Genomic DNA, 24,630 nt, shown 5'->3' on the forward strand with positions numbered 1-24,630 from the left:
GAGCAGTGAGGGGTTAGGTGCCTTGCTCAAGAGCACTTCAGCCCTGCCTACTGGTCGGGGTTCGAACCGGCAACCCTCCGGTTACAAGTCCGAAGCACTAACCAGTAGGCCACGGCTGCCCCAAAGATGTCTATGTCTTCAGATAATACAAATAGCAGCACTTGTGTTAAAAGTTAAAAAATGTGAGAATACCAACTACTGAAAGACCAATTATTCAGAAATTAAATATTCAAAGCTTGTTTTTTAATTAATACATGAAATACAGAAATAGTTTGCTTCTATTTGTATCTGTAACTGTAAACAATTGCTGTACAACATTGGTTTCAAAAACTATGCTAAACTTGTGCAAAACAATGCTACAATACGCAACACTATCACTCTCTTCAGGGCCGTGCAGCCCAATCAAACAGCAGCGTCCCCCTCCAGCAGCTGCTGTCCTTCGGCTTGCAGGTCCTCCAGCAGCTGGACGAGGAGCTGTGTGTGTGGCCCCTGGCAGCTCTTCAGCGCTGGGGCCAGGGCGCCCACGTGCCGCCCCATGCCCAGCAGGGTCTCCAGGTCGTGGGCCAGCTGTGCCGCCCTGTCGTTGGCCCACCCGCTGGCGAGCGCCCGGCCCCCGGGGTCGGCGGACAGCAGCAGCAGCGTTCGGACCCGCCCCGGCGGAAGGCGGAGAGGTGGGCTACTGCAGCCGGGCAGGTCTCGCTCCTGCTGGTAGCTGAGCAGCAGGCAGGCCAGCAGGCACGAGCACGTCTCCACCAGCGGGAGGTCCTGCACGTCGCGGACGGCGGCGGCGGCGGTAGCGGCCGACGAGTCGCCTTCGGTGGCGCAGCGCCGCAGCTCCTCCCGCAGCATCGCCGCGGGAACCAGGTCTAGGGGAGTGCGGCCAAAGCTATCGCGAAGCTGTAGAAGAGCGGAACCTGAGGAGACAGGCGTCATACACATTGATTTGCATTAATGGCTCTTGAAGAAAAAAACACTACATTACCCATAAGTCAATTTGTATCAATAGTTGACACAACAATTGGGCTAAATAATGCATGTTTGAGGCAAGATATTGAGTCTTTCCTTAATGTATCAAACAAACTGCCATTGCTAGTTCTAAACTGATGGTTAATGTGGCCAGTGGCTCAGTAATTAGTTCCATACATCTCACTGCCAAGCCAGCATACGGTACACCAGCATTCTGTTGTACTTTAGCTTTGCAAAGTCCTAAATCCAAATAGTGTAATGGTACTCTAAAATCATTTCATACATCTATTGCATGGTGTTGCCATACGGCAACAGTTAATTTATCTAAGTATTTCTAATTTCTCTGTCAGTAACACAAAACCTATATTTTACTATTTATATGTGAAAAAGGGGACTTTAAGCGAGATGTTGCTACTGCCTACTTTGCTTTAAACTTCACAACAAACTGGTGCAAGTGTAATATGATCAAAAACTGGGACTACTTCATAGGAGTACAAATATCTGCAGATTCTGCATACAATCCTTTAATAATTATCAGCATATTAAAAAGCCTTTTTGCATGAAAGACACATCACATATAAAAAGAGTAGGAATGTCAGGGACACTAACGCAGGTTTTAACACAAGCACACACACTGCACACACACATTTACTCAATCCCATACACATATAGGCTATGTCTCAAAACGCCTACTTGCTTGGTTTTTGAACATTTCAACCTGAAATCCTCCATCAACAGACTGAAAGGGTCTATAGGAACTACACTGAAAATGTACAGGAATTCAGTCATTGTTCTGTTATTCACTGTTGACTCTCAACACAGCATACATGTGCTTGTGCCCACATACACACACAAACTGAGAGATACAGTAGAATAGTACTTAAACAGACACTGGTTCTACAGCTTCTGGACTGACTGGTTAGTCAAGTTTGAAGTAAGGGCTCTTCACACACACAAGATTATTTATGTGGGCTCACAACACTTGATTCCACTTGACCACTCAACTTTCTATAGCATTAGAGACACTTTTGAAAACTCTCAAGGAATTCTACCTTGAATGCCTGTGGGTACTCAGACAGCCTCCCCCTTCCCAACTCCCTTTAGACGGCTAAAGTTGTTCTCCAATAGAAAATTGAACTTAGACTAACAAAAGCCAGGTCAAGGTGCTAGAGTGTGTGTCACAGCAAAAAAATAAATAGAAAAACAAACAAACCAACAACAAAAAAACAAACACTTCCCCCTCAATGTCAGGAGTGCTGAGAAATAGAACAAATTTCTCTGTCAGACTCTACTTTCACACAAACACACACAGGCACACATATCGCAACACACAAGCCAACTCTCTCTCTCTCTCCTAACACATCCAAAGTGTAGTCAGATGTCAGCGTAGTCACAGTAGGATGGGGAGAGAAGGTCCTTTGCCTCCATCTGCATAAATTGATGGATGAATCTGCATGCACTTTCCTTATCCCGAGGGGGGTGTGCATGAAGAAAGTGGGTGGGGGGACGGTGGAGGGGGTCAGGGTGCGGGCCAAGGTCAGTGTTAGAGCCGTCCTTAATGGCCAAACGGCCCACCTCAGATCAAGGGGAGTCAGTGGAGAAGAACCAGGGGACGGGATCTTTGTTTCAGGTCATTATCACAACCCCCCCCACCCCCTCCCAGCCCTCGTCCTGACTGATTCAGCCTTGCCCTCAACATCTAAGGAGGGGAGGTCGACCTCGGCCGGGTCGTCGGTGGGCTCCGACAGAGGTGTGTGCCCTACTTAACAAGCCTCCGGTTGACGAGGGGCCAAACACAGATATTCCTGAGGTGGGCAAGAATTTTCATCAGCAGGGGCAGAGAACTATACGTAACCTTCACCATAGAGAAGGGATCCTTGATTTGCTTCATGCATGTCTTGCGTCTCATGATGAATTGCCTGCAGGACAGTAGTGTGTGTGTGTGTGTGTGTATGTGCCTGTGTGTGTGAACTGTACACGTGTGCATGGACCTCCCACCCCTTCATTTCATGAGGATGTCCTTCAAACATTCCAGCACATTTTTTAGATGCTAAACCTTCGAAGCTAAATCAAACCAATCCCGTAGCAGTGTCTTGTTTGTTTCAAGTTCCATCAAAACAATTCTTAGCACTCTAGGAAAAAAAGGGGTAAATTGCTGAAAAATTAAATAAAATAAAATAAATAAAATGACTTGACTTTCCACAGGAAATCAAACTACCAGTTTATGTTTCGTCGATGTAGCTTCTATGGTCATGAATTGTACATTACAGAGCTTAGCGAAGTGCATCACACAGCACAATCACTGAGGATTGAAACAGTCATATAAAACGAGCTGACATTACAGAATGAGAAAAATTCACACCACAGCAGCTGCATCTACATATTGCGTCGACGTTAATGACAGCAAATTCACATTCATTCAAGCCGCTAAAAAAAAAAACACAACAAAAAACTTTTGGAAAATGCTAAATGTTAACAGCGTGCAGCAGAGTTGAGCGTGATTCAGATTAATGCATTCACACTCGTCCCCCATTCTCCTGGTAGCTGTGTCGTAATGCATGGTAGACAATGTGCAGGCCTCCCCACAATTGTTTAATGGAGCTCAACATAAAGGCCCACATTTAGTTTGACGACGCCACACGTTGTTTAGCCAAGAGCACTTCCGAACATATTCCTACAGAGTGTACACGAGGCCACACATCGCCCAAACTCAGCACTTGATGGGGACTATGTCATGCTGCAATGCACTTGATAGATCTAATACATGTCTGCTTTCTCTCTTGTACCTACAGTAGAGTCGACTACGTCCATCTGCTAGGAATTAAGGAAAAAACGTTTGAACAAAAAGTTTGTGGTCTGTTGTGTGATGCCTGGGCTATGGCTGTACTGAGTGTACCCTTTCTAGACGGAGGCTCTAGGTGGGAAGGGGAGGTGGGGTGGGGGTTGGACAGGAGGGGATGGGGGGGTAAGTATGTCAGGTGTGAACAGAGCAAACTGCTCCGCTGCGCGGTGCTGAGCGGCGCCCTCCCTCCCCAGCCCGCCAAGCGACTGCAGTAGACTTATTAAAATACAGGAAATCAGAACGGCGCATCGGCGCAGGGTTGTATTGGGGCAACCCCCCACCACCCCACTCTCTCTCTCTCTCTTTTTCTCTCTCGCTCTTTCTCTCTCTCTCTCTCTTCCACTTTCTTTCTCATTTCTGCCTTGCTTTTTTTCTTTTTGCTCCCCCTCTCCCTTGGTTCCCCCGGTTCCCCCTCCCTTCTCTGCCATGCAAAAGAGGCCCTGGCCCGAATCACACCCATCAGCTCGGAAGGAGGCGGCTGCACTCTCTGCCCCCACCTCTCTCTCTTCTTTCTCTCTTTCTCTCTTCCTCTCCCTCTCTCTCTCTCTCTCTCTCCCTCCCTCACTCTCTGACGCGCTGGTCCCTACCGCCATGGTGTCAAACTGCCTGACAGGCCGAAACCTGGAATGTGACAAAGGCAGAGATGGGTGGGTGGTGGTGGGGGGTGGTGGGTGGTGGTGGGGGGTGGTGGTGGGGGGTGGCTGACAAGCATGTGGGGGTCCAGTGGGGGACTCTCTCTCTCTCTCTTTCTCTCTCTCTCTCTTTCCCTCCCTCTCCCTCTCTCTCTCTGCCTCACCCTCTCTGCTCCACTGCTCGCCAGCAGCAGAGCTTGATGAATGCAAGTGGCAGGGCGATCTCCCTCCCCCAGGACAATGGAATCAGCACTGCCTATTCTTCACAATGGCTCATGAAATACACATCTGTCAGTGCTTTGCCTCTCTCTCTCACACACAGACACACACACACACACACACATACCCAACACACACAGAGGCGGGCAGGCAGACCCCTTGAGTGAGAGTGGCCAGGGCTTGATATGATATTGGCTCCCACATCACGGAGAGCGATTGAAGTGAGTCCAGGTATTGGCGCGATGTGTCAGATACCCCTGTGCCTCAGATAAACAAAACACCTGAGGGACTCGATGAGAGCACCGCTAATTATGCACACGCACTGCTGCCCTCTCTCTCTCTCTCTCTTTTTCCTTCGTTCCTCTCCTCTCTCTCTCTTTTTCCTTCATTCCTCTCCTTTCTCTCTCTCTCTCTTTCCTTCGTTCCTCTCCTCTCTCCTCTCTTGGGAAGCAGCAGGGGAATGTGTGTACCTCCCAGACAACCACCACAACAGACAGCCTTGACAGAGCAGCCTACACTCACACTCACACACACACACACACACACACACACACACACACACACACACACGCACACACACACACACACACACAGCAGCAGCAGAGAAGTGGAGCACAGCAGGCAGCCCTTTTGGCCTTTAGAGGGCAGGCAAAGACTAGAAATAGCAGAGTGTAGAGGTGGCAGGGCTAGAGAGAAAAAAATAGTCAGAGAAAAAGAGAGAGAGAAAGAGAGAGGGGAGAGATAGAGAGAGGGAGAGATAGAGAGGGAGAGAGAGAGAAGAATAACAGAGAGCTGTCCTTCATTCCATCTACCCTCTGCTCTTGAGAGTCCAGTGAATAGAGCGGAGCGGGAAGAAAGGGGCACTACTGTAAACGTCTGACCAGTGACTGACCGATGGTTTCCCACCGCAGGAGATCCCAAACACATTGTAGGATTTGCAGGTAGCCATACACTGGGTCTAAAAGCAGCTCTCTGGTGAAATTACCATAGCGGGGGTTCGCGATAGTACAATCTGCAGTGTGAGTATGTGACTGTTCCTACCTGACATTGTCAATGCATGTTTTAGTAGGAGGGGGAAATGACTGGGCAGTTATGTCTTTAATGTAGAGACAAAAAGAGGAGGCAAAGACATAAAGCACTTGAAATAAACAATACTTCTATTACTTCACAAATTTGTCCATCTTTATTTTAGCCAACATACTGAATGGGTTCTTTCCACTCATCATGGTACCAAGGTCCATTTGTGATATCAGGTACATCTGCCTTTATATGAATGAACATGGATAGTTGGGATGACATACTTTAGCCACAGGAGAGAAACTTTAAATGCTTAACCGACACACACACATACACACACACACAGTGCATGCACACAATGAACAAACTGTCAAGCTTTTCTTTTTTTATGTCATGATCTGGCACCTATACTATAGCCTACACATGAAAAAAAAAAACATGTTTATTCATTATTTGATGCATAATTTCACCACAATCCACCATCATTATTTCTGACCAAGCAGGCTAACTGTTTTTTAAAAGGGTAACCTTAGGTTACTCTGTGCTGCTGAGATATTATCATGTAATATAATGTAACATAACACATAATTACCAAATGTGCCTGAGAGAGATAAGCCGATCAGTTCTCATATCAACCAAGAACAGCGAACAAGATGTCAACGCATGTTTCAGAAGGAACATTTGAGGTCACATGCAACATGTAGTATCCAACCCCTTCAGAACTCTGGTCACCAATCAAATGGCAAAAGTAATACATCGGCACATAACTCACTACTATTTACAGAGGAAGAGGCAGCTGAACTGACCATGTTATGAGAGAAGACTAAAGCAGGTTAACCCCCCCCCCCCTGCTCCCAACACACACACACACACACACACACACACACACACACACACACACACACACACACACACACACACACACACACACACACACACACACACTCTCTCTCTCTTTAAAAATCACTGAGCAGCTGCCTCTTCACCCTAAGGAGCCTGGAGGAGGAGAGGGCACCACTGGAGCCAGGCACTGCCCAGGGCCATGGCACACTTTCCCTGCCAACAAGGCCTCTCCCTGCCCATGACTCCTGCACCCCGAAGCCCTCCCCCCACCCCCCCCGCCCTCCGGTCAGCATCATTATTTCATGTTACAGGGGGAAGGGCGGCCCTCATCTTGGTGCTCTAATTGAGCTGTTCGTCGTTTATAGCTCCTGCTAAGTCAGCAGTCAGTGTTTAGCCTCACTGCTACCTCTGAGTGCTGGCACTGTCTGAGACATAAACCGAAGCAAAGCCAGCAACAAACCCATTCTCCACTGTAGGCTTCCATTAGTTCTTGGAATAGAAACGAAACTGTTTCATTGTAAATAACAATGTCGTTTCATTTAAAAAACAAGTCAAGAGGAGATGGTACCTGTCTATTTGAAACAAAAGAATCAGTGCCCTCCTCAATAAGGTCATTTTCAATTCGAATCTCACACAATTGATCTTTTCTTGTATACTCGTCAAGGGGAGAAACTCCAAATAAAGCTAATTGGAGAGAATGGAGGCTGTGTGAGTTGAGCGCTTGCGTGCCCACCGGTGGCGGCGGAATTATTCGAGAAACCACGAGGGTTGAAGCATCTGTCTCCTGCATTTCCCCGCAACATTGCCAAAAACGTCTTGAGTACCCCACCCTGAGACTGTGACACGCGCCACACTCACTTCAAAGCGCAAAAAACAGTCGGCAAGTGGCAGGCAAACGGCCTCTGCCTGCCTGCCTTGCCTGTCGAAAGAGCGCGGCGTGCGGGGGGGGGGGAACATTTCCGCTGTCACATGTCCTCCCCGTCCTCGTCTTTCGCCGAAAAAAGACGCCGGCGTGCCAACTTCACGAGCGCTGCCTCGCCTCGTCCCGTCTCGTTTGAGCGATGTTAACACGCGGCACGCGTGCTTGAAGCCTTATACGAGAAAACGGATGTGTCCATAAAATCCACAAGGCCAAGAAACAACAAAGAGACGAAGACAAACAAACATAAAGAGCTTGCGTTGCACATCCACAGCTCATGAAAGAAAGTAGTTATTTTGGCTGCCACTTAAAGGAGTACCGTCACACCAGTGTGACGGGAATGTTGGGAAATTAACATTCTAAAGAATATCTGGGTTCATTGAATTCAACATAGAATTTTAGAACCTTCAATTGTTGCGGAACTTAGAATGTTCAAAAACCTACACCTTTAAGGGTTAAAACAATTCCACTACTGAGTACTGACAACAGCTAGTATAGCCAAAGCCCAAGGAGGGCCTTACACCCAGTGAGAAACCAACACACTCACTTAAATGTGAGTGTACTGTTTCAACATTTACCCTACAAAAACAGGAAAGGCACGCCATGCTTCCACTCATAACATCGGTAGGGATTAACATGTTGTTGTTATTTCAACCATACATTTCGTTCTTTAGCTGAATTCTTCCAAAAGAACAAACAAAGGATGAATGAGTGATCGAGTGGGAGGCTTAGTGCAAGGGTGGAGTTAAACTTTGCAGAACCCTACCTAGGGCTACCAAACTCTTTTCAAAACAGGATCACAGAGTTCTTACTGAATCATTAACACACACTACACACACAAAAACACCTCCGCAAACATAAACAATGTATTTTTATTGCCTGTTGCTGATCTTTTTTGTCTCATTCTCCCCATCTCAGAAAACAACCTCACCTCCAAGGTGAGACACCACCTCCAACAAAGCATCTTCGCAAAAGGGTTCACACAACCCTGGAGCAGGGCTGTGCTGCAGCACGGCATTGTGGGTATGTTTACATCTCGAGTGTACATTATGGATGATCTAGCCTGTTGGCCTTTGAGCAGATCAAAGCGGCGGGTTGGGCCGAGAGAGGATAAGCACAGGTGACAAGCACCGCTTTGAAATTCAAACAGCTCACCCATCAGCCTGGCAGCCTAGAGCCCATCTAAAAGCACACATCAACCCACTCAGCATCACCTACATGTCCCTCTGAGCCACTGGCTGACCCAGCTGGGCGGTGAGGGTGACCGGTGCGCAGTTCAGAGTTGCATTAGCAAGTGATAAACCTATCAGCACCTATGGAACACCATGCTTATTGCCTAGCAACTACATGTGACATAATACAGTTGGCAGTAGGCTACTTTTAAGGTATTCTGTGAAGGCATTTTACAACGTTGGTTAGAATCAAGTAATGCCTCCAATTTGTTCTTCATGTTTGCTATTTTAAAGCATCTGAACTTTTATGTTGGCTTTATTGAAAGTGGATGAGAGAGAGATTTTGAAAAGGGTAAAAACATTTTTTTTTAACACTGTCGTTATCGTTGGCCAATATAGGCTACTTGCCAAGACACCTGACCAACTTTCCACTGGTTCTCTTCACACCAGATAATATGTTAATTTGATGGGAATTATTCATGTTTGTTTGTTCCCTCATCCCTCACACCTAGGAGGCTCAAAATTGTATGGCTGTGGTGAGCCATCAAAGGGTTCGAGTGGGATTTAGGATCTCCTCAGACTCAAAACTCTCCATATCTCTATACTTCAATAGAACTTTCTTGGCATGTATCCCTCTTCTGACGTCATAGCTCAGCTGTGTTTAGAAAATATGATCTTGACAGAAATGGCTCTAAAGCTTACTGTAGGGCAATTACAGTAATAATTTTAATGATAATTTCATTTTCCCTCAGACATCTAAACATTATTTAATATATCAATTTTTTTTTAACCTGACATACACACTTTAATATATTGTTGGTACCCTTACAGATTATTGAAATAATGCCTCATTCATTTCTTCCTTAAAAGTGATTAAATTCAAAGCTATTTTCTCATGTATGTGTCCGGTGACTACAGCTGTACATGTTATAAAGTATAAAGTATAAAGTTAAAGTTGATGTTTATTGTCTCCCTTAAGAGAAATCTGTCTTGGGCATTGAACATGTTATTGGGCAGTATAAGGTGTGTGGGGCTGTAGTCAACCTTGCTGGATGTGGCTGTAAGAGGAACATTGACACCAGACTGACCAACAGAAGGATAGTGCAAATTGGAAGACAATAAAGCCAAAGAAAACCTCCAAGCTGAAGGTACAGTACATCCCTGTCCGATCAGTCACTTTTTGGAAAAGAGCAGGCTTCCTGGAAAACTCCACGGTCATAAGACAGGCATGACCCTCGTGATCTGACAACTGTGACCCTTGTGATCATTAATGACGGATGTCCATCTCGAAGCCACTCTAGGCACACATCTGTATGTGCGCATTTGTGTACTCACCTCCCTGGAGCTTTGAAGCACCGAAAAATATTATTATTTACCTCCATACTGCAGAAATAAATTGTGTGTGTGTGTGTGTGTGTGTATGTGTGTGTGTTTTATGTGAACATAACACATACATTATGTTGTCAGGCCAGAGCAGCGAAGCAATTTTGAATGAGCATGGCTGCATAAATGAAAGCAGTTTGTTATGTGAGTGATTCACAAAGTAACAGCATCTTAATGACCTGATGTGTGATGTGTGAGTGGGTGGGTAAGTATATATGAGTAAATGTTTATGTTACCTGTTGTCTATCTGTGCTCCTCACTGTATGCTGTGTAATGCAGTTAATGGAAGGAGTGCTTGCATGAGATTGAGAGTGCATGTCTGTGTGTATGCCAGACTCAACTCCATACTACATTTTAATGGTGTGTGTGTGTGTGTGTGTGTGTGTCTGAGTCTGTGTGTATGTGAGGGAGTACAGTATCTGTGTGTGTGTGTGCGTGTGCGCGTGTGTGTATGTGTGTGTTGGAGTGTGTGCATGTGTGTGCATGTGAGCGTATGTGTGTGTGTGTGTGCATGTGAGTGTATGTGTGTGTGTGTGTGTATGTGTGTGTGTTGGAGTGTGTGCATGTGTGTGCATGTGAGTGTATGTGAGTGTATGTGTGTGTGCGTGTGTGTGTGTTGGAGTGTGTGCATTTGTGTGCATGTGAGTGTATGTGTGTGCGTGTGTGTGTGTGTGTGTTCACAGCATGTGTGTTTTACGTGGGGTCTTGTACCCACCTCCATACTGCAGGAGCATCTTGGCGATGAGCACGTGTCCGTTGAGCAGCGCGTCGTGCAGTGGACTCACGCCGCCCACCTGACTGCTGAGGTCCAGCGAGGGGCTGTGCTGGAGCAGCGCTCTCACGCACGCACTGCTGCCATGGTTACAGGCCTCATGCAGCGGCGTCCAGCCCGCATGGTCTGCACAGAGCGACAGAGCCACCATGTGAGTGTGTGAGAATATATACATACAACTACATGTATAGGCTATATGCACATAACTAGTCATTTATTAATGGTATTTATACACAGGAATATACTGTAAAGGTAGACACGGAGCTCAAGAGTCAAAACAAAGACACTGTGGGGTTCGGGGTTCAGACACGGCCATTCAAAAAAAACAAACAACATTTTAACTGCTACTACAACTGCACAAAGTATTTTTGAATAAACAGGTTAACCAATGGTTAGAAACCATTTCGATGACATGGGGTGATGGGACAGCCACCATTAGGTTTCACTATACAGTAAAAACAAGCATTGCTGAGCACGCAACATCAACCTCCTCCTTTCGATGTTTGGCAATAACTGCCCACATAGTATGACAGAATACTGTGCCAGTCTCAACAAACATACAATTACACATAAAAGTAAACTATAATCCAAATGTAAGAAAAACATAGGGTTGTTTTTTTTTACGATTCACCATTTAATAAGCAAAGGCCTCATTCTCAATGACAGATATGGCTTGCTGTAGTTGAAGGGAAAACTGATTCCACTAGCACTACATGCTAAGCTGTGTTTTGTCATGGGTTGTTTTGCTTGTTGAAAACCCTACAAAATGTTTCAGCCAAAACCCTGCTGTAACAATTTTGGAAAATAGACTTCAGAGAACGAGCGGTTAAGAGGGCTCGCTAAATATAAGCGGAAATAACTGTTAGCGTGATTCACTGTCGCACACAGTTGGAAGGTCACAACCATTTTGAACGTTAAAAGCACGACTGCGGCTTTCGTTTTTTTTGTGCCGCGCGCACGGCCCCATCCCTTCCCACTGGTTTCTTTAAGACACACCCTTTTGTATTTAATCTAAAGGTTACACTGATGACGCACACTCGCATTCTCACACTCACCTTTTCAAAATAGAAAAAAAAAAAAAAACAAATATCGGAATTCAGCGAATCTATCCTCCCAACTTTGCCAAGAAACACAGCAGGATGTATGTAAAGACCACGAGGACAAGAAAGCGGCGTGAAATGAATAGTAAAAAAAAACAAAAAAAAAACAGCTTACCTTTAACGTTGACGTCTGTCCCTGGATGAGCGAGGATGTGCAGGAGGGTGTCCACCTGGTCTCGCTTGCAGGCGCGGTGGAGGAGTGTCTCCCCTACGCGAGAATGGTGTGAGAGGAGAAGAGCAATGGAGAGAGGCAGGAAGAGCGAACGAGAGAGAGAGAGAGAGAGAGGACCAGCCAAAAAAAAAAAAGAAAAAAAAAAAAGAGACAAAATTAGGGTGTGTCCTACTCATTGTCCCCCTATGGTAGAGCAAACACCAATAGCATGACAACGATGTTTCAACAAAAGGGGAACACCAAAAGGAATCAAACAAAGTGACCCCCTAATATCTCCCCCTCCCATGCGGTGGGGAGTCGTAAAAGATGAGATAGAGAGAAGGCTTTTCTCACAGGCATTTCTGCATGTGATTGCAGCACACACAAAAAAGAAAGAAACCAAGGACACACTGGGAGAGAAATGCCTTCCTGTTCCATAATTGTCCCACATTTGTGTGTGTGTGTGTGTGTGTGTGTGGAGGGGGTGTTGAGGGTTCTGGTACACAGCCCTGACACAAAAAAAAAGCCGCCTGAAAAGGATTCTTCAGATCAAAAGGTCCAAAATACCCTACTGGACATCAGCATCAAGGCCACGTGACGCGACACATCGGCACATGGCACCAGCATCAGGGCTTCGCTGCCCCACCCCCCCCAACCCCAACTCTTGCACTTCAAGCTCCCTCTGGTCTGTGCCCCTGATAGGAGGTTGGGAAATAAGGGGGAATATTTAACAGCACTCAGCCCCACTTCTCATGTGTGACGCCACTTAAAAGGGGGAAAGTTAAAGGCTAAGCCTGAGTGGTTCTGAGCTTGCCAGAATAATACAGGCGCTGCAAAGCCACTAATAAACGCTTTACTGGCTCTCCCCAGGACGCCGCACTGGGTAGGGGTTTGGCCAGCCTGATAAAAACCCAGAGTGGCAGAGAGGGACAAAGAGGAGGGGAGAGAGGGAGAGAGAGAGAGAGAGAGAGAGAGAGAGAGAGAGAGAGAGAGAGAATGAAAGGGAGAAAGAGGGAAGGATAGAGGGAACGAAGGACAGCACTTCCAGGGCACATCAAAAGGAAGAGAAGAAAAAGCTTTTCTTAGTGATCCTTGGAAGCGGAGAACGATTCGTGATCAGTCCTGGGAGCCCAATCTGGGTGGGAGACTTAAAGGCTGCAGTAATGTAGTCATGGTCAGAAGGCAACCCTCGACCGTCAGTGAATTCAACTCCGATCCCAGAGTGAATTCAATTGAGCAATTAAGGCATCTAAAGACTCCATAAGAAGACAACACTGTTTATCTCCAACTAATGGTCTATGATTCAGAGCCAGCAATCTCTTCTCTTTTCTTCTTGTTTTAATGAGGATATTACCGTCACCAGATTTTTAAATATTTCTAAATATTTTTAGGACACTTATATATTATATATATATCTTTGAAAAAAATATGTATTCTTGGAGGCTAATTTAACCCCAATATTTACCTTACCAAATAAATACAGCGACAAATGAAATGAGTGTAACTTTAATGAGTTGTTCGGCAGTCTGGCATGTCTGCCTTTTGACGTGGTACCCCCCCCCCCCCAGCTCTCTGTCCTGGTAATAGGCTCTAAAAAACGAGTGATTAAACATTCCACAACTCCCAGTGTGTACACATCCCCGCAAATGCCAGCCCCAATCTAGGCGCTGTTAAATCACTTTAATGCCTCCAATTTGGACACAACGTTGCCATTATAGGGGTAATTGCATGCTCAGCATTTACAGACACGGAACGGATAAATCCCTCCTGTCCTTTTCTATAAATTCCCCTCGGCGCTCCACCGTAGGGGAGGTGGACGCACGGGCCTGCTCTTTTTCCTCAGGCCTCATCTGGCGGCTAGCTCGGGACCTGGCTGGTGGTGACTTTGGGTCGGCCTGAAACGGGAGAGGCCAGCTGCAAGCTGCCTTTGCTGACTCCGACTGTCTGACAAGTCACTTGCTGTAGCACGCGTCAACGTCCCACCTATGAACTTTGCTTCTCGGACGGCCTAGCAAGATAGCAACGTCGTTTATTTATTTTTGGGACACCGTTGCCAAGATACCGACAGCTGACCGCTGATGTTGAAGGCATTTTAGAAGGCAGAATTTTATACAAATATTTGATTTGGACATGTCTCCGAACATGCCTTGCTCTCAGAGAACACTATCTTAGCAGGCCGGATTTTTTTTGTTTCAGACCGACTGATTAACTCCACTGGCCTTCGGAAGGTCACTTAGAGGAAAGGGCATTCCATACTGACCGAGTGAGAGGCCCAGGGTTTTTTTTAATGGTAAAAATGTCATGTTATTAAAATGCCAGCATTGCTTTTGCTGTTTTTACTGTATGGAATCTGGGATGTATTGTGGTAAAAAAGAGAAATGTTCCGACACATACTCTGTTAGACCTTGGCAACTGCAGGTCCATCAGAAAAGCTCAATTGGGAGAAGCTACCTGCACTTAACAAATGGCAAGTGCGGATCGCATGAGGCTGCGCCGGTAAGGCACTCCGAAACACACTCTAAAAAAGACACCACACAAGACAAAAACAAGGCATAAAATACCTCCTGCACTACATAAACAGTCCCATGCCCTGACGCACACACACACACACACGCACGCACGCACGCACGCACACACACACACGCACACGCACATGCACACGCACACACGCACACACACACACGCACACACACACACACACACACACACTCCATCCAACATGCGGTGTGAGGCTGGAAATAGATTAGAATTTATATTGCCCAAGTCTGTGTGGAAGTATCATAAAAAATTAATGGCGGGAGCAGCATCAGTACAGGGAGCACGTATGGGGGCGAGGGAGGCAGAGAGAGAGAGAGAGAGAGAGAGAGAGAGAGAGAGAGAGAGAGAGAGAGAGGAGAGAGAGAGAGATAGAGGAGAGAGAGAGAGAGAGAAAGAGAGAGGGAAATAGATGAATGCACACAGCGAAGCACAGCAGAGCTCACAGCCTTGAGTCTCTCCTCTCCCTCTCATCCCTCTTTCTCCCCCTTTCTCTCTTCATCTCTCTCTCTCTCAGTCTAAAGGTGCCAAGGCCTACCTACCCCACCTCCCTCCCTTCTCTCTCTCTCTCTCTCTCTCTCTCGCTCTCTCTGCCCGACCTGAGCGCTGGTGCAGGGCCTCTGTCTGATCAGGTGGAGAGGAGAAGATGAGTCCTGACACCGCAGCGGGTTCACAGGGAGTGCTGTGTGCCTAATTGCAGGAGCACCCCCCCGCACCACACACACACACACACACACACACACACACACACACACACACACACACACACACACACACACACACTTCACATATCCACGCTCCCTCACTCTGCAGAATCCTAATTGGTCCTGTTTAATATTCGTAAACTGGGGATCTGACGGCGGTCGTGTTTGTGTTATCGGTGTGTTTGCGTTTCTTTTTTTGTTTTCATTCCTGTTTTTTCTTCATCTTCTTTTTTTTTGGGGGTGAGGGGATGAGGTGTGTGTGTGTGTGTGTGTGTGCGTGTGTGTGTGTGTGTGTGTGTGTGTGTGTGTGTGTGTGTGTGTGTGTGTGGGGGGGTTATCGTTGGAGAGAGATGCACTCATGGGGAATGTGAGCAAACACTGCGCGAGGAATTTCAATGACAGCGCCTGGAGTCACAAAGTCGCTGACGCTCCGGTGTTTTTGACCCTCTTAATGCAACGAGACGTGCGATGCGCCGCGATACGGTTGGGTCCTTGACGCAGAAAACGAAAGAAAAAAGACAACGAAGGAATCCGCAGGCTTGCTGTTGTTCTATTCAAATACTCCGCTTTGTATGAGCATGTTTTTTTTCATTTGTCATCTAAAATAAACTATGGAATAAACCTTCCATAGTGCAACAGCATCACAGACACACAAACAAACTTACACAAAGATACTTATGAGTGTGGTGTAAGAGTGTGTGTGTGTGTGTGTGTGTAGAATTAATGCAATGGGTACAACAGTGCGAGGCCACGGACTTGCGTGGTTATTATGCACGTGTGTGTATATGTGTATCTGTGTAATCTGTGTATGTGTATCTGTGTATGTGTGTGTGTGTGTGTGTGTGTGTGTGCGTGGGCGCGTGTGTGTGTGTGTCTTATCCTCACCTGCTGCATTCACTCGGTTTAAGCCACGTGGGGTGTTCTCTTTTCCTGGGCCAAACACACACACACCTCCTTTGAGCCTGCTTAACACACAAAAGCATCTCCGTTAACTTACTGAAGTCAGACTACTACACACACACACATATCAGACATTTGCATAGCAACAATATTTTGTGCATTGCAACCATTACTTATACAAAACATAAGAAGTTAGTATTATTATTCCTACAACTAGGAATCAGTTGAGGACCTAATCTGTGGTAAATCATGATCTTAGCAAACTGAAACAAAATGGTTCAACATTATAAGTGCTTCCCTGACAATGCCACGACGAAGGAACCTGCATGGTTCTACAAAGCAGAACCGTCAGGTTTCAAATAGAGGTACGTTGGGATGTGAAGCTCAGATGTTCAAGACCACAAGGACACAGATCTGTGGCAGGGACAAGAGTGAATAGTCTGCTTCATCCAATCTCCCCCCGGCAGGAGACAGCATTCAGGACAGACAGAGATGGAGGGATGGAGATGGAGATGGATAAAAAATGGGGATGAAGCGAGGGATAGAGAGCCTCATGCAAAAAGGCAGCACAACCTCACAGTCCAGATGTTACCTCTGGGCAGGATGGACTCCTGCTGCAGTCAATAGACCTCAGACACGGTCCCCTGTTATCCGAGTGGAGAGGAGAAGTGGAGATGTGCAATGCTGCTGCACCTCTCTGCTCTTTACTCTCTCTCTGTTCATCCCTCTCTCTCTTCGTTCATATCTCTCACTCTGCTCAACTCCCTCTCTTTCTCTGCGCATCTCTCTCTCTTTGTTCACCTCCCTTTTTCTTTTTCTGTTCATCTCTCTCTCTCTCTGTTCATCTATCTCTCTGTTCATATTTCTTTTTCTGTTCATCTCTCTCTGCTCATCCCCCTCTTTCTCTCTGTTCATCTCTCTCTCTCTTTGCTCACCTCCCTCTCTCTCTCTCTCCGCTCATATCTCTCTCTCTCTTTGCTCACCTCCCTCTCTCTCTCCGCTCATCTCTCTCTGGCTCTGAGGGCTGATGGAGGCAGTACTGCAGTGCTGGGGCGAATGTGCATCTGACACAGTATAGATACAGCATATGGGACTTGGAAGAGTGCCGTTAAAATATGCAGAATGTCTACTGTGCCCTTCACTACATTGGCACAGAACAACATTCACATGTTAGTGCAGCAGCCACACAAGTGGCACAAACTAGCATGGGTTGGAAAAAATAACACTGCAAAAAACATTTTATTTCTTGACAAAATTCTGGTGGAAGCCTCCGACAACAAATTCACGTTTCGTTTATTTCTCAATGAGCAGATACCAGAGAGAAACAATAACAAGCTACTGCAGTTTATCATAATAAGCTGTGATTCCTCGTAAAGTCAGTTCTTGTAAGATACAGTGCTTTTCCAGGCAACAACATATGAAAAGGAGGCGATGGCCTTGCCACACTATGCTTCGTGCAATATTAACCAATAGGTGGCTAATAACTGGAGTGTAAAGTCAAGAGTTCACCTTTTAAAAGTGCGAAAAGAAAGATGCCCAAAACACCAACACAGGCTCTGTCATCATCCTGCTGCATTGCCAGCAAGAGCAATGAGATGGCTTACACATAAATAAATAATTGAACAGGGCTGCTTGTACGGCCTGGCATGCTAATAGCTAGCGGCTGTCAGCTGGGCTCTGACAGCCTGAGGGATGAGCGCGCCCGCGAAGGAGGAGACAACGGAACAGACACCGAGGGAGAGCCATGCCGAGCACGCCGAGGAAAAAAGAACGAGAGAGAGAGAAAAAAAAAGAGAGAGAGAGAGAGAGAGAGAGAGAGAGAGAGAGAGAGAGAGAGAGAGACACACATCCCCCTTCTTGGTAATTGGCCTCCTCAGAAGCAAGGCAGCGCTCGCCTTTGTAGTGCATTACAGAAACACGCGACGCACACGCGTTAAAACAAACACGCGCTACACTTCGCATTAGCGCTGAAAAGCATGTTCCAGCCCACCTAGATGGGAGTGACAGCACCGAGGAGGCAGAGGAAGCTTCCTGTGAACTCGTCCCGGCGTACTTCAGAGGAAATAGGCTTTAGCAGGAGACTCTCCACCACTTTCGCTACTGATTGGGCTTGTGTATGCAATCTGAAGCACAGGCTTCTCTTCACACCATACGAGTCGGAGAAAAACACACACCCCCTAACATAACGCTGATTATCATTCAGAATTAGGGCTTCACTTCTGGCCTGGCCCACAGCACACGGGTGTGTGTCTGTCCACACATAACGAAGGACACCGTGGCTCCATTCGACCGACAAAATTGTATTGACAAAGAGTAGATTTACAGTCACTGTTCTGTGAGTCGATGTGGAGTAAAGAGCTAGAGTAAAGTCTAATGACACAATGACTGAATTCCGACGGCGACTTTTCTAAAGCCCAAGCACCGTATTAGCTAGAGATCTCATTGCCGTAAGCGCCATCAAGGCACTTAGTGCCGGCGTGACAACAACTGGGAGCGAAGTGTTCTCATTAGAATTCATTTGAAAGCAATGTCTCCCTGATAAGGGCACTAACGCTTCAGCCAATGACTTAGTTCGCTCTGAAAGAGAGGTGCGTACAGTCCAGCCCCCCCACCCCCACCCCCCCGCCCCATCTATTGACGAACAGCGGCCCAACACTTCTGCAACAGATCATGCCATGGTTTACTTGTTGTCAATGAAAACATTTCAGCACAACTGGCAGACCTGTCAGTGAAGCGCATGGCCCAGTGTTGGATGTCCCTCAGAGCCTCGCCTGTCGGGTTGCCTGCTGTTTCCTCCCAAAGACACACACAAACACACACACACACACACACACATGAGCTACTGACCCTCTCCTCTCACCCTCTCTCCCTACATCTCTTTATCTCTCCCTCTCTCTCTCCCTCTCTTATTGATCGACCCTGGCGGGGGCCCAGTCAGACAGGCAGCAGGCCTCCCGGGTCACTTTCTCCCTCCACAGCACGGCAACTGTGAGTGTGTGAATGTGTCTATGTCTGTATGTTTGTGTGTGTGTGTGTGTTAGTGTGTGTGTCTATGTGTGTATGTTTGTATGTGTGTGTGTGTGTGTGTGTGTGTGTCTGCCCACCCTGCGCTTGGCTTCTGGCTGGCACAGCTGGCGAGGGTGGGTTCAGCTCCCAGCCGTGGCGAAGGGTCAGGAGCAGGCCGACGCGCACACAAACTCCCCAGGGCCTTCAAATAGGTGGACACCTGACAAGCAGGGAGAAAAAAAGAAAGACAGTGAAAAAAAGGGGATGATAAAAGAAGGAGGAGGGGAGGGGGGGGGGGTAGACAGAGAAAGAGACAGACAAGGGGTTGCTTGTCTATTACCTCTGTGTAAGAGACCTCTTTATTGGGAAGACAACCAATCAATACTTTCAGTATCCTTTAGGTTCTCTGAGTTACGCCAGGCGTTTCTTGACTTCTTGACCAAACAAAAGAGAGTTCACCCATTTCCTTCAGCGCCAGGTGTGTCAGGTGATGGAGTTCTCTGGGTCAAAGCCAATTCAGGCTGACACCTGGCTACTGGTAAGCTACACTTGACTGACTGATGCAATGTATCACAATATATATATTTATATATACACAGTATACACATACAAACACACACACACAAACACAAACAAACAAACAAACACACACGCACACACACACACACACACACACAGTATATATAAATATATATACATACTGTATATTATACAAAAGAGGAACCAAAATGCAATGGTGTAACCTGGGACTTACAATTTTCCTGAGAGAGAGAGCCTCCGTTCCCGTGGCGATGCCGTTTCTGCGGCAGACGAAGCGGTAGAGGGCGTCGGCCGTGACCAAGCGGAACTGAGAGCAGAGCATGCTGGGAACGAGCTCCAACAGGAAGTCTGGTGCCACATCTGCAACAACAACTAAATAGTTCACAGCAAACCTAATCCAGATTTGACAAGAACTGTTTTGCTTTCCCACCCTTCAACCATCTCCATACAGGGCTTAAATCAATGTCATTGTCTGAAGTTATCAGACATATTTGAAGTTGTCATATATAATTGCCTGTTTTAGAATAGCCCAGTTCATGCCTTTATTCAGGAACAGTGCCTGAGAATTTTAAGTCCTGCTGCCCACATCAACATTTTGACCAGTACCGCACCTGTCCCCTGTCCCAAGCAGAGGATAGCAATGTGCTCGCCCAGCTCCTGCAGACCCTTGTCCACCAGCGGCCGGTTGAGCGTGCTGTGGGCCTGACACCAGAACTCCCCCACCACCTCCAGCAGCTCCTGCAGACGCAACAGCAGCCTCTGCCCCTGCACAGCGTCCACCTGCGGCCACAGGACACAGAGCAGAGCTGCAACACTGGGCCTCTGACCTGGAGACGTCTCAAGACGTCTCACTCACGTGCACTAGTTACTCTCCACGCAACAGGCACAGAAAATGTTTTTTTTCCCCTCAGATGTAGTTACTCATACAAATAAACATCCTAGATAGTTCCTCATACATCATAAACACATACACACACTTCCTTTCATACTTTTTACAACATTAACAGCAGGGCTACAATGGGTCTTCAATTGGAGCACTCAAAATAGTTTTAGAGGACTGGTCTAATTTAGTCTAATGTACGCGCCCCCATCATGTCCATTTGATGTCCAGTTCCACTGATCGTAGTGGAAGTCCTGCGAACAGAGCGCCTCAGTTACGTGCCTGGTGTAGGCTAGGCTGCTTATAATCAGAGTTCTAAATTAACTTTTTTGATCACCAGCCAATGTGGCTGGTAACTTTCTAAAGTTACTTGCCATTCAGAATTTCTATTAGCCATTTTTTTCCGGTGAAAATAAGAGAATTATGAGTTTATGAGATGAGTGTCACTGAATGCATTTGGTCATTGTATTAACATTGTTGGCATGAATACATTACCACAAAATATACACAGAAAGTGCACTTCACTTCATTTCATGTTTGGGATCTCTATCTATCTATTTCTCTGTCGATATCCTCATCCCCTGCTTCATTCCTATTCTCGCCCCCATAAGTCTGTCCCAACCACTACCGCATTTAGTTTAATCTTAACTTAATAAAAAGGAGATATCAATTATCATCAACAATGACAAGCCAGCTAGAACCTGCCACTCGTTTTCTCTCCCTCTCCTGCACACTCAGACGCGTTCTCAATTAAAAGGAGTAGGGCCTATGTTCAAGTTGGATCTTTATAGAGAGGACCCGAAAAGTATCATCTTTATGTAACATGCTGTTGGTGCCTGTTGACATTGTATACTTTCTCTAACAAGAGTGAAAAACAGTTTGCAGTACAGCTACTATTTATTGGCTAAATGTTGGTCCCTCCTCTGTCTCTTGGTGCCCTACGCACAGTGCGTGATGCATGTGGTGGTGGTGATAACTGATCAGGCTACCTTTTTAAAACTGAACATTTTCGCCTACAAGCTCCTCACGTTCCATCTTCAGCTAACTCCATAGACAATAAAATAAACGATCTTGCTGCTTCAGGTTTTGCGGCCTCCGTTACATGACATCAGCCCCCCACAAAGGAAATAGGTAAACACAATGCGTTAATTGCCTTAATATTTCGTAATGCATTTTGCATTTGTGTTGTGTACTTTTTACTTTACTTTACTGGCTAAGTCCCTCCTCTTTCAGTCTATGCTCCCTGCTCTGGCTCCGTTCGTTCTTCTAATTCTTTGTGTTTTCTGGAAGTTCATTTCCATGGTCTCTCGCGCTGGTTTCACTGCAAACTGCGTGCAGCCGACGTAGCATTACGGCACAATGGTCATGGGAAATGTAGGAAGTACTGCCGTGGGATATATGACCGAAAACAGAGCCTTATGCATCATGCATGTAATGCCTCATGCATCACCGGCCAAACTGGCTAGTACGTTTTTATTAACACCCGCCAAAATGAATTTTAACCCGCATTTGGCGGGTGTTAATTTAGAACCCTGCTTATAATACACTGCCAATGTGATAAAGACTGATAGGGATGTGCAGACTGAACTTAATTGGCTCTCAGTGACGTCACACCTTGTGCACGTAGTGACCACTGCGTTGAGTGTACACACACCCACCTCAGTGCAGGACTGGGCCCACTGATATGCTTCCACCAGCAGCTCGGCCAGCTGCTGCACGGCCTTAGAGCTCAGAGTCGACCTCTCCCACACCGTCCAGAAGGCGTTGCCCAGTAGCGTGGACCAAGGCAAGGTTGTCGTCAGGCTAGGCATGAAGGGGGGGGTGGGGGGGAAATACGGACGGGCCGTCAGACAGGAAAAAAATGTGTTTGTATGTACAGTAGTGTGATATGCACTCCTCCCAAGGCAAACGGAGCCGTGACCTTGACATTTGAAGCATGAATTTTGAACAGATTTAAGGCTATTTTCACACCTTATATGGTTTTGTTTGTGACACAAAATATGAAAACATCAAAACAACAACAACAACAACATCACCAGCCACCATGAGAACTGCATACAGAGTAAAAGCAGACGAAGAGGAAGTGGACAGCAGTGCGCTCGGCGGGAGCTGGGGACACCCCCGCAGCGCTTACCCAGAATTCACGGCGTGCAGCTCCAGCTGGAACAGCCTGAGGATGAATTCCTGCAGGTCGCCGTGGAAGCCGATGAGCTCCGAGCGGGCGGGGCTTGGCAGTGAGTGACAGGTAGCGGCACCGGACATGCACACCCTGACAAAAAAAAAAAAAGAGCCCTCGAGCGAAACAGCCCACCTGAACTCAAACGACTTCAAACAACAGCATATGTCAGCACTGGGATGATCTGGGACATCTGGGACAGTTTAAAAAGCCTCTTCTTTACATCACCGGTACATATTTATCACATTGCATACACAGTATAAGGATATACAGGTAATACAGTGATTTTCAATCTTATAAGACAAGATAAACTTTATTGTCCCTCAAGGGGAAATTTGTCTTGGGCTGTAAAGTGCATTCACTGTGAACAACAATCATCACATACATGCAGGACAACAATCACATACATGCAGGACATGACCCTGATACAGGGAGAAAAATAGCCCTTAACATTTGTAATGAATTGCTTTTTCTGAATCTGAACATGTGCTCTTTAAGCAACACATTACCCTTGTCAGCTACGTTTCACATTACCATAGCAGCAATACGGTCCGCTACTTTACTGACCACTCAGGGTAGTAAAGCTGCTGTGTTAACTTTTTCCAGACCTTCTCCGAACTGATGTTTTTTTTCTTTAACAATGTTAAGGATGCTCTTTTCTAGTTTCGTTAAATAAGTGTATATTTTTGTTAAGCTGTTGATGTGTATTATTATTAGTAAAAATTCCTGATTTAAAAAAAAAAAAAAAAACACTTTTACCCAAATTCCTATACTTTTCCAGGTCTTCTTTTCCAGGTTTCATAATTCCATACTATTCGAGCTGTCCAGAACTGCACAAGCTTTCTAAGAGATATGAAATGACCCGTCTCTGGTCCGGTGTTTCCACCTCTCCAGCCTCTCACCTGAAGGACGTACTGAGGAGGGACCACACGCCTGCCTTGCACTCCGGACACTGCAGAATTTGCTGGAAGTACTTCACATAGGAAGCCGAGCCCCAGGGAGAGTTGATGCACAGGATGTTATGGAGGGTTGTGCGGAACATGCTGAGTGTATATGGCTTTGCAGCGCCCTAGGTGAGAAATGAGGCCGATATAGCACACAGCACGGACAAAACAAAGAGTTTATATCAATCGTACAACCTTTAGAGCTAAAGAATAGAATGAAAAACAAAATGTATATAAAAAAACAGAAATACAACAAAAAAAGGCTTCTTGAAGCAGCTATAATGTATGTGGGAATGAATTTTGGCATAAGAATAGATGACATCTGCTATAACATTAAGTGCATGGCTAAATGGGACATAGTAAGTGATGGGTATTATGAATTTAGCCTGAAATAAAAATAATTGAATCAACACAAAATAAAATGTGTTGTGTGCGGTGTGCGGTGTGGTGTGTTGTGTGTGGTGTGTGTGTGTATGTGTGTAGTGTGTTGTGTTGTGTGCAGCGTGTTGTGTGTTGTGTGTTGTGAGTTGTGTGCGGTGTGTTGTGTGTTGTGTTGTGCTGTGTGTATGTGTGTAGTGTGTTGTGTCTTGTGTGTGGTGTGTTGTGTTGTGTTGTGTGCCGTGTGTGTGTGTAGTGTGTACAGTGTTGTGGACTCACGTCCAGGGCGTGCTGCATGAGCGTGAGCACGAGCTGGGCCGGAGGAAGCACCCCGGGGTGCAGCGAAGCCTGGAGCTCCTCCAGCGCCTGCGGGAAGAAGCCGCAGTCCAGTAGGCTCTGGACGTTCCTCAGCTCCACTGGGGCCCGCTGCGGAGAACAACAACAATAACACAGGGCCCGAGGAAGGGAAGTGAGAGAGAGAGGGAGAGAGAAAGAAAGAAAGAAAGAAAGAAAGAAAGAGAGAAAGAAAAAAAAGAGAGAGAGATAGATAG

At 46.4% G+C, this 24,630-nt stretch overlaps 1 protein-coding gene and 1 long non-coding RNA gene across 4 annotated transcripts in view; one reads left to right on the top strand and one right to left on the bottom strand.

Annotated features, from left to right (window-relative positions):
* Positions 1-257: 257 nt before the first annotated feature.
* The window catches only part of slf1 (SMC5/6 complex localization factor 1), a 31,238-nt gene continuing 6,865 nt past the window's right edge, over positions 258-24,630 (bottom strand). For 2 of the 3 annotated variants that reach the window (XM_076289050.1, XM_076289051.1), the window contains exons 9-19: positions 24,359-24,505; positions 23,660-23,826; positions 22,716-22,850; positions 22,240-22,384; positions 20,313-20,481; positions 19,916-20,061; positions 19,260-19,381; positions 16,141-16,220; positions 11,981-12,073; positions 10,709-10,891; positions 258-914 (exon numbers count right to left, since the gene is read on the bottom strand). In XM_076289050.1, coding sequence (XP_076145165.1) covers positions 403-914; positions 10,709-10,891; positions 11,981-12,073; positions 16,141-16,220; positions 19,260-19,381; positions 19,916-20,061; positions 20,313-20,481; positions 22,240-22,384; positions 22,716-22,850; positions 23,660-23,826; positions 24,359-24,505 — 1,899 coding nt within the window. In that variant the 3' untranslated portion in view covers positions 258-402. The remainder of the gene's footprint in view (positions 915-10,708; positions 10,892-11,980; positions 12,074-16,140; positions 16,221-19,259; positions 19,382-19,915; positions 20,062-20,312; positions 20,482-22,239; positions 22,385-22,715; positions 22,851-23,659; positions 23,827-24,358; positions 24,506-24,630) is intronic. The other variant, XM_076289052.1, reaches the window with a different exon arrangement.
* Positions 5,448-8,803, top strand: LOC143128042 (uncharacterized). Its single transcript, XR_012987791.1, has 3 exons — positions 5,448-5,678; positions 5,852-5,912; positions 8,357-8,803. It is a non-coding gene; the product is annotated as an uncharacterized LOC143128042 (long non-coding RNA).

The sequence above is a fragment of the Alosa pseudoharengus genome, unplaced genomic scaffold, assembly GCF_046254945.1.
Source record: "Alosa pseudoharengus isolate Yale_2024_CS ecotype anadromous, Long Island Sound unplaced genomic scaffold, YU_APseudo_1.1 YU_APseudo_1.1_scf_17, whole genome shotgun sequence".
Taxonomy (NCBI): Eukaryota; Metazoa; Chordata; class Actinopteri; order Clupeiformes; family Clupeidae; genus Alosa; species Alosa pseudoharengus.